The 10,389-nt window shown below is 39.2% G+C and overlaps 1 protein-coding gene across 1 annotated transcript in view; it reads left to right on the top strand.

Moving 5' to 3' along the window:
* LOC136881907 (G-protein coupled receptor Mth2) overlaps nucleotides 1–8,969 on the top strand; it is a 101,979-nt gene extending 93,010 nt beyond the window's left edge. Inside the window, exons 6-7 of the mRNA XM_067154350.2 lie at nucleotides 3,428–3,569; nucleotides 5,050–8,969. Of these exons, the coding sequence (XP_067010451.2) occupies nucleotides 3,428–3,569; nucleotides 5,050–5,401 (494 nt within the window). The 3' untranslated portion in view covers nucleotides 5,402–8,969. The remainder of the gene's footprint in view (nucleotides 1–3,427; nucleotides 3,570–5,049) is intronic.
* Nucleotides 8,970–10,389: the final 1,420 nt, after the last annotated feature.

The following is a 10,389-nucleotide window of genomic DNA, read 5'->3' as shown; positions in this document are numbered from 1 at the left end:
AAGTCAGTGAATTCAAATGCGTCGGTTCATTAGTGCAAAGGAAGAAAGTGGCATATTTCTTTTATCGTGAGCAGCCTCACGATTCCACGGCAATCGATTCTACCGCACAGTGATCATGGCGGGGAGGGCCCACTATATTTAAATTATTGTGTTTTTTTTTATTGCAGTGCTCTTAACTATTACAGTATTAAGCTTATTTTTATCACATTAGTATTTTATCTAGAAGAGTAAATTTGAAGGCATTCGCCTAGGCTGGGGCTGGGGAATATTATTTCTCTCCATTAAGGATCACTAAGGTGGGAAGTACTGTAGATCTGGAGGGAAATAATAATAAATAAATAAATAAATAAATAAATAAATAAATAAGTAAGTAAATAAAGTGCTGAAGTTCACATTAGGACTGGTGTCGCTGCAGGTGCCTTTGGACCGCTTGAATGGTGGTTGTCCGCATCTTTCGCTTGCTCATTCCTCCAGTACTGCTGCGAGATGGTTCTAAACCGTGGACACTGCTAGAGCAAACTGGAACTAAAACAAATTCAGTGCCTCAGGCGAATACTGGGGTATCTCTTTTTTCGTGAGCGGCTTCATAACGAAACCAATCAACGTATGGACCAACCAACCAAATAAAAAACAAAGAATTAATTTAAAATCGGAGTTCGCGATGGTATGGCCATGTGTGCCGAATGTCTAAACGGCATCTATCTCATCGATTACTCTGGCGTCAGAGACGTGCCCATTGGAAGGTTCAGAGAACGGCTCCCAAGGAAACCTGGTAAAGCATAACGAAGATGATCTCAAAAAACCGAAGACAGCCTTCCCGATAAAAAAACATGAAGCCTGTAGCCACCAGGCCTGGAAAATCGTTGTACTTTACGTTAGTGATACAACGGCACCCACAACACCGCGTCGATGTCAAACTCGTCCAACCGTTAACCAAGGGGAAAGGAGAATAAAAATAAGAACAAGAAGAAGAAGGGATAATTCGTTCTTAACTCCAACAGAAACAGAAAAGGTATCAGAAGAGGACATGGAAGGACAATTAGGAACGACAGCCTTGTGTTTGTATTGTGTCCTGTTTAATAATAATAATAATAATAATAATAATAATAATAATAATAATAATGACACGAAGTCAAGAGTGAAATTCATAGGAGAAGTCTTAGACGAATTCCTGATAAAAGCTGATGTCCGGCAAGGAGGTTGATTGTCACCCCTCTTCTTCAAACTCGTCCTAGATAAAGTGTTGAGGGAACGGGAAAAAGAACTGAAAGCCCAAAATGTCTCGAAACCAGTAAACATTGGGACACAAAAAATCAAGTTGAAATTCCATACGTAGCCTTCGCAGATGACCTGGCCTTTTTTTTTCAGCGATGAAGTCACAGCGATAAAGCAAGTTGTAATTCTCCAAGAATGTTCAAAAAAAAAAGTCGGACCTCATATTTCCTTCCAGAAAACTGAATTTTTCTGTTCAAAACTAGATATCCGTAGTCTCAATACAAAATACGGACAAATCAACAGAGTCCCTCACTTCAAATACCTGGGAGTTTTCCTCGAACCAATCGGACAAGAAAAAAAAGCCCAAAACAACCGTGTCCAAAAACTCAGAAGAGCATATGGGAGAACAAGAGAAATCTACAACAAAAAATGTATGTCTCTCCACGTTAAGATTAAACATTACAATACTGAAATCAAACCTGGGGCTTTATATGGAGGGGAAACTCTAACGCTTCATAAAAAGGGCGAGCTCGAAAATATCCTAAAAGAACAGCGAAAAATCACGAGGAAAATTTTAGGACCAAGACACGCGGAAGAAGAGTACCGCCTCCAATCACGGAAATCCACAGAAAAATGATCTAATATTGCGGCAGACCTCAGGAAAATAAGGCTAAAATTTGATGGACATCTTAAGAAGCTTTCAGAAACCAGACTAACCCACCAAATTCTTGAAAGAGTTATTAAACTGAAGAATTCCCCTTGGACACAACAAACAAATGCGGTCATGAAGAACACACAAATTTAACCTGAAGAAATTTTGAATCGAAATATACTGTATATAGAAAGAAAATTCACAAGTTGGAAATTACTCCAGAGAATGAAGTACCAAAAACAGCAAGTACCAAGTGGACGGAAGAACGGAAGAGGATCTTTAGTGAGCAGATGAAAGCGTCCTGGATCCTCCGCAAACGAAATCGTACATAAAGCTTCGTGTGTTCCGAACGGGACCATTCACGCATCATAATAATAATAATAATAATAATAATAAGAAGAAGAAGAAGAAGAAGAAGAATAACCTTCATAAAAACGAAACGTTATATAAGCATTGCATCTCTTATGATCAAATTTGCAAGCTCTAATTGAGGCAATTCCAAACTTCCCGGAACTGAAGGTAGAGTGGTTTGATGCAGCTCTCCCTGCCACCCTATCTCGAGCTAAACTTTTCATTTCTACGTAACTACTACATCTACTCTAATCTATTTGTTATATTCACACTTTGGTCCATATCTACCGTTCTTACCGTCTACACTTCCCTGAAAAAATAACTGAGTGTCTTGAGATGTAATTTTATACCATCTTAAAACATTGTTTTTCAAAATTCATGGACTCACGTTGTTTTAACAAATACCCAAAATAAAATTGGAGTGTTTTGTTTCTTGCAGTGTGAAACACATTATTGTATAGTTTTCAATCAATTTACACTGCAGTTTTTAATTCAGCGTCAAAAGTGGTTCATATCATTCACTAATCTTATATTAAAAATATAATAGCCGACTTAAAAAAGTTATTTCACGGTGTTCATTTTCAAAACAATGTGCCACATGTTTAGTGGCAACGTTCACCCATATCTTTAGTCAACAATAAGTAAATAAAATATATTGCATATTTTTTCTACAAAACGAAGGACATCCACGCAAAGTACGGGATATTATTTATACTTTCATTTTCAGATCGTCTTTTACTTAATTATCTACTGTCTCTGCCTCCGTGGCATATGAGTGTATTGGCCTCTCCAGCAAATTGTTATACAGATAAACATGTGGATATATTGAATGATCTTCCTCATGCCCCGTATATTTTTCCCGAATGGGCATCGGTGAAGAGTAAGCTCCTTCTGTAGGAAGTTGTTGATATCTTTATTGCTTTCCAAGATTAAATAAATGTATATCTAATTCAATGGATCCTGAGCGCATCATGGCGTTCAAGCTTTAGAAACACATCAGTCTCTGAAAGGTACTCATGTAGATTTTAGGAATTGATTAGTAGTGATCGGATTCTTGTTGTTCTGAGTGGTACCCGTAACTCGTTTTCGTAAAAACATTGGACCTCTGAATGAGCGATTCAATTGTCACTTATACTGAATTATCAGTGTCTATAGTTGTTATATCCTGACAGGAAAGTTTTTATCAGTTATTTGTGTCTTATGTTCCAGCTGATGCTGCTGCTCTCAACTACTTCTACGCTCCTATAGCCACCGTCCTGCTGACGAACTTGGTGTTGTTTATCGTTACAATGTACATGGCAACCTGCTTCAACTGGAACCCATCTGGACCTCACCGCACACCTAAACAAAAGTACGTCTTCTATTTGCCTTATTTACAGATCTCCATACCCCGTGATCCTTGACAATCTAGATAAAATACCAAGTGGTGCTAGTTTGTTAAAACAACATTTGTTTCTATTTCCAAGTATTAATGAAGTACCTCAAGTTTCTTATCTCGCACTGTTGTTTTTCATAATATACTTAAGAAAAGGCTTTCTGTTTGGATTCGTGGTAGAGTGTCGGCCTGCCGAGCCCAAGATCGCGAGTTCGAACCCTACAAAGTCCATTCGACACTCCATGTCGTATTGCATGTAAAATATTTCTGGTAACACATTTGGTGTTTGCGCGAAAAAATGAATTAAAACCCAGTCAGAAATCACCCAAGGGAGATCAGTTCCTCTGCTATCTGGTACAGTAGAATGGAACATATAAATTGACATGCAAACAGTCTAAAAGGAAGCCGTGGATGTATTCCATTGCCCATCTTTAGGAGGTTAGATGAACGAGGTCAAAGGATTGCCTGGGGCACAGGATGAGAGGAGCAGAGGTTGACCCAGCTGGTGATAGACTCGGATTTCAATGATTTCAGACAAGGAGGGTAGAGATAAAAGAGGAAATAATAATAATAATCATCATTATCTCTGGCCTCAGCTACCGAGGTGTAGGCCCTGTAAAGTTGTGTCATCTAGGCGGCCTGCAAAACAATTTTTACGTTCCGATTGTGCTGCTATCTAGCAGAAAAAGTGGAATTCTACTGGACTCTTCCTATAGCCTAATTCACACGGGGATATTTTACTGGAGTCAAGCACTTGAAGCAAGTCGACTTTCCTTCAACTTTCCGGGTGTGATTATGTTAGGACAGTCAAGTTTTAACTTTCCTTGCAAGTAAATTTGAGTTGCGTCCACTTTTCCGTCACGTGACTGACTTGACTGTCTGAACCCCGAATTGTAGACACATCAACTTGAAAACAGAGCACGTGCATTTTTCTCGAGGTTTTTTAAATATATTTTTTGGTATATAAAAATGAATGCTAATAACTGCAATACAAACCAAATATTACCGTTTCTCGGCATTTATGAAAAATACGAAATTTTATAGCACATTAGGCAACAAGATCATCTGAACAAAAACGAAAGGGAATTAGTAGTAACTACTAGTGAATTGCAGTATTAAACCAATGAAGTTTAGGCACGTTTCTAAAAACAGTTAGCGAGCGCTTTCCATGTCTGATTAAAAGTATTGGCTTCATATTTAGATGTTCCAAGTACTTGACGCCAGTAAACTATCCCCGTGTGAATTAGACTTATGCCTGATTTAATTTAATTTTGTCGGGTAACACTGGGCGTGCCACCAGCGATATTTAACATGCCAACAACAATGAAACGTTTGAACCGGGATCGAACCAATGAACTTGTGAGCAGAGGGTTGCAAACTGAACAAATAAAATAATCTATAAGCTATTATTTATTTATTTATTTATTTATTTATTTATTTATTTATTTATTTCCAGAGCTCGAATGTGCCTGCTCTTGTTCCTGACGATGGGAGTCAGTTGGATGTTCGAGATCGTCTCCTGGGCTGTGGGAGGTCCCCAGTACGTGTGGGTGGTGACGGATGCCTTCAACATCCTCCAGGGAGTGGTCATCTTCTGTATCTACGTTCTGGAACCACGAGTAAAGTACTTGGTGCACGCCAGGCTGTGGGAACGCCTGACTGTTATCCTCGGTAAATACTCCTGCTGCAAGCCCTTCTTCCCTACCCCTGAGTCCCAGCTTCCCAGTCCATTGCCGGAAGAAAATAACACGATGCTCACGCAGTTGGAGGAATCCTTCGAGATTCACGCCAAGGAAATGAAGCGATGAACATTTTTGAACTATTGGAGTGGACTGTGTCGGGCAGTCCCAGATATTCAAAGACTTGTAGGGACATCAAAGAACTTATGTAAAAGAGATGGTCACCCTCTTAGCTTAGCCAACGACAAATTGGATTATGATGAGTATGAAATAGCTCAGGTGTTGGTGGTAGTTGCTGGTTTTCTAAAAGGCATAACGATGATGTTCCATTACCTTGTATTCTTGATCGTTAAGATGTGAACGAATGATGCTCTCCACAAGGCTCTAATCTTGCACCATTGTTGTTTATAACTTACATTCTGTTGCCTATATTGAGACAGCTGTATCTAGATCCGTAGGTGGATAGTTTGGAAAGAGATGGTGAATATAGTCTAAGTGAGATTACAATACCCTCTTAGCATTATTATTATTATTAATAATAAGAGAGAAAGGAAGCACGAAGACATCAGCAAAGTAATGTTAAGTGCCACGATGGTTGTAAAAAATGTAGATATTCTTAGGCCTAACAAACTTACTCTCGTCAGGGTGGAATGGAATGGCATATGGCTTTTAGTGCCGGGAGTGTCCGAGAACATGTTCGGCTCGCCAGGCGCAGGTCTTTTGAGTTGACTCCCGTAGGCGACCTGCCGTCGTAATGAGGATGAAATGATGATGAAGACGACACATACAACCAGCCTCCCGTGCCAGCGAATTTAACCAATCATGCTTAAAATTCCCGACCCTGCCGGGAATCGAACCCGGGACTCCTGTGACCAAAGGCCAGCACGCTAAACATTTAGCCATGGAGCCGGACCTCGTCAGGGTCGTAGGAGAACAAGAAGTCTCCAATATAAATCTTATGAAAAGATGTGTTTCTGGCAAGAAATTAATTCAATTTCAGATTCAGGTAGTGACCACGTAGTGGCTTTCCCATGCTCTCAAATTATATCTTAAGCACACATTATTGTGTGCCCTTATTAGACAATGCTTCTGTCAGTAAAAATTCATCATACTAAAACGTCAGAAGGTTATGAAATACATTCCAGGACCAAAGCCTCTTTTCAATCAGAACGCATTCAGGCAAACTTTTAGGAATGCTTGAAACAACCAATGGAAAATCGTCCTCCGGAAAAAATACATGAAAATTCCAGAATGGACAAAAGTGTTTTATCTAACATTTTGGCCAGGATAGGAATGTTTGTTTCAGAGAGACTGAAGTGATGTTTTTGTGTAAGATTCTAAGATTTCCAGAGGAACAGGTTTTTAGGGGTTTTCGTGAATTCCCGACAGCTAAAAAGAAATGCCCGCTGCACTATTGCAGTTAATAAACACTATCAACACCATTCCAATCTATACTGCTGAATATGAGCGCGGTCTTCCTTAGACGAACCTGATTATCATACCAACAATAGCTTCTGTACAAATAAAGACAGTTGGGGCGATTGCAGAAGCGGTATTAGACGATTCCTCTTCTTCTTTTACCGCTTTTCCCACACCTGTGGGGTCGCGGGTGTAAACTGGGTCTCGCCCTGTGGAATTGGCCCTGTTTTACGGTCGGATGCCCTTCCTGACGCCAACCTTATATGGAAGGATGTAATCACTATTGCGTGTTTCTATGGTGGTTGATAGTGTAGTGTGTTGTCTGAATATGACGGGGAAAGTGTTGGAACAAACACAAATACCCAGTCCCCGAGCCAGAAGAAATAATCAAATACGATTAAAATCCCTGACCCGGCCAGGAATCGAACCCGGGGCCGTCCGAACCGAAGGGCTTGTCGCTGACTATTCAGCCAATGAATCGGACAAACGGTATTTAGACGATGTCTATGGTTAAACAATGTCTAAGTGTGGCTGCTTAGACACTGTCTCATACCAACGTTCAATCGGCCATGTTTAAACACTGCCGAGAACACTGTATAACCTCAAATTTAAGGAGTAAATCACAATCAGAGGTTAAGTACCATGAAACGTATAATTTGTATTATGTTTAGGCGATTCCGGGAAGAAAGGTTAATCCGACGGCCTCTCTATAGGTCATCTGCTGCGAAATAACAGCAATTCATTTGAAATGTACGCGGAGGTACAGTTTAAAACACGATTTCGCTTTTCAAGAGAGTTGTTTCTAGAGACTGACAAAGGAACAGTCCAGTAACTGTCAATTTGACTACAGTTCTTGGCAACCGATATATCTGATTATACTGTACATGGAATAATGTCCCGATGGTCAGAGGGCTGTCACATACATGATCCGGGAGCAATGCAGTAATATTGTATTTACAGCCAACTAAGCACAGGTAATAGTGACACTACAAGGTAGGTTGTGTGTGTTTTTGCGGATAATCGTCGCGCTAATTCAGATAAGTTTTCGGCAACTATGATATAGGAAAAGTCAAGGACTGGGAAGTAAAATCCATGGCCATAATAACAGCCCCAGTATTTGCCTGGTATAAAAATGGGGAAATTACGAAAAATAATATTCAGGGCTTCCGATGGTGCGTTTCGAACTTATGATCTTCAGAATGCAAGCTACATCTACACTGCCCGTACAACTTATTCGGTTACACAGTAATATAGTTTCAAGCTATTAGGTATTTAGATTACATTCACCGTAACAACACTATATAATCAAAACTACACTTCCTCGTACGGTAGCGTGCCGCTTTAGTGTCGATAACATTATAAGATTTCATTTCCAAGGAAAGCAATATTTTTACCTGTGGGCATGCTTAGCCATATTTGAGTAATGTGTAGGAGAACGGCAACTGACTAACGTTTGGCGCATGCACCAACGAATTTCATTCGTTGCAACAAGCAAAGAGTTGCATAGAAGATACTTCTATTTGCATTTTCGGACCAACATTGAAACGTTAAACGACGTCCAGCTAAACATCGACTGAACATAGTTTATGCAATAGAAGATCTTACGTAACTTAGACGTTGTCTAAGGCTTAAAACTAGTCATCATTTCTGCAATCGACCCATTGACACTGTCGTTCATCCAGCTGGATGTGTTTTCTCTGCGAGTTATTCAACTCTTATCATTACCAATCCCTGGTTCTTGAAGGGCAAGCAACATACAAATGAAGAGTAAGCGACGAACTCGTGAAGAAGCTAACACTAGTGTGCTGATTCCAGTTTGAAAGCTATTCAGAAAATTAAGGAAGAATTTATAAACTATATTTCACCTTTGCATTAACTTAGTATTCCTCTTTAATACTTATAATATCAGTTTGACAAAATTAAATGATCGAATTTCAATTGTCTTGCGTTAACAAAAGAGATAATTGAGTTCCAGTAAACCTACATTTAGGAGAGAAAGCCTAGACTAGAACACTTCTCGATCTCAAGACTGACAGATTCTGAATGAACATTAAGGTCACATTTCTGTACTGCATGAGGGTTTCATTCTTACATAACACATTTCAGCCCGTGTCTCATGACAATATGCTGAATTAGAGCCCAAGTATAAAATGTAGATCGACTTGGGGACGGTGTCTTCCTTACGTATGTCTCATATTGAGGTATTCAGTATTTTTATTTTGTGTTATTTACTGTATGTTTTATAATGAGATTATGCTTTAATAAAATAAATTATGTTGGAAGTGTATTAGATAATTACTCTTAATATACCCTCAATCCATTCTCATCGACGAAGAATTCCTCATTTTTAAAATGGTTATGAAAACATTGAAGACTTTCACTAAGGTGAGAATGTTCATAATTATTGTCTTATGTGGAAGTATAACTAAGTAATCACCAGGTGATGATATCATCCCCTTAGGAAGTGAAAGAAGGCATTCCACAAGGCTCTAATATTGTACCGTTGTTGTTTATATTTTACATCGATTCCTCACTGAGAAGTGTATACTGACACAGCTGCTTTCAAGTCCATTACAGGAAACGTTATAAGTGGTGTTGATCGTGGTGAATATAGTTTTAAGGTGAAATACAGTGTGATAACTTTCACTTTTAACACTAATCTGAAAAGAAGAATGGAAATACCGGCAAAGAAAACAGAAGAGCCCCAATGGCAGAGAGTATGATGCCCTTAGTTGCTGTTTCTAGGTACTACGCTTCTGTACATATGACCACCGGTAAGCCTAACGCAAAGTACTTCAAATAACTAAAGAATATCTGTAACTGTCCAGCAACTAACAGAGTAGGAATGCCAGTACTATATTGCCTCTAAAGTAAACGGTTACAAAATTATCGCTGGCGCCTGCACACGAGTAGGCGCTCAACCCATATGCACCCAGCTGCCATGTTCATTGACATTGATAGGAATCCGCCAACTTTCTAGTGTGCAGTTTTGGTGTTATAGACTGGAGTCAAAATGCCTTCAGCAGGACTGTTCCGAAATGCCACGAACACGTCTGAAATTGCCTTATCTGTAACGAATAAGGTATTGTAATAAGAAGAAGAAGAAGGAGAAAAGAAAAAGAAGCCATATTTGATCAAGTTAGCATTCAACAACTCTTCTTTTCTCTTTCTATCCCCGCTTCTTTTCCTAAAGAAGAAATAAGAAGAAAGAAAGAAAAACAAGAAGCCATATTTGATCGAGTAAGCCCTCATCAACTGTTCTTTTTTTTTTTGTTTCTCCACCGCTTTTCTTAAAGAAGAAGAAGAAGAAAGAAACTCATATTTGATTCAGTAAGCCCTGAGCCATTGTTCTTTTCCTTTCCCCTCGCTTTTCTGAAAAGATAAGAAGAAGAAGAGGGATCGTGTAAGCACTCAGCAACTATTATTTTTCTTTCTCCACTGCTTTTCCTAAAGGAGAAGGAAAGAAGAGGAAGAGGAAGAAAATAAGGAGGAAAATAATGAGCCGAATCTGATCAAGTAAGCTCTCAGCAGCTGTTATTTTTCTTTCTTTTTCCACTGCTTTTCCTGATGCAGAAGAAGAAGAAAAGGATGGGAAAAGAAGAAGAAATTAAGCCATATTTGATCAAGTAAGCCCTCAGCAACTGCTCTATTTCTTTCTTTCTCCACTGTTTTTTCCTAAAGCAGAAGAAGAAGGAAAG

The sequence above is a fragment of the Anabrus simplex genome, chromosome 10, assembly GCF_040414725.1.
Source record: "Anabrus simplex isolate iqAnaSimp1 chromosome 10, ASM4041472v1, whole genome shotgun sequence".
Lineage (NCBI taxonomy): Eukaryota > Metazoa > Arthropoda > Insecta > Orthoptera > Tettigoniidae > Anabrus > Anabrus simplex.
The sequence above is the reverse complement of the archived record's forward strand: the minus strand, read 5'-3'. Positions and strand labels throughout refer to the sequence as shown.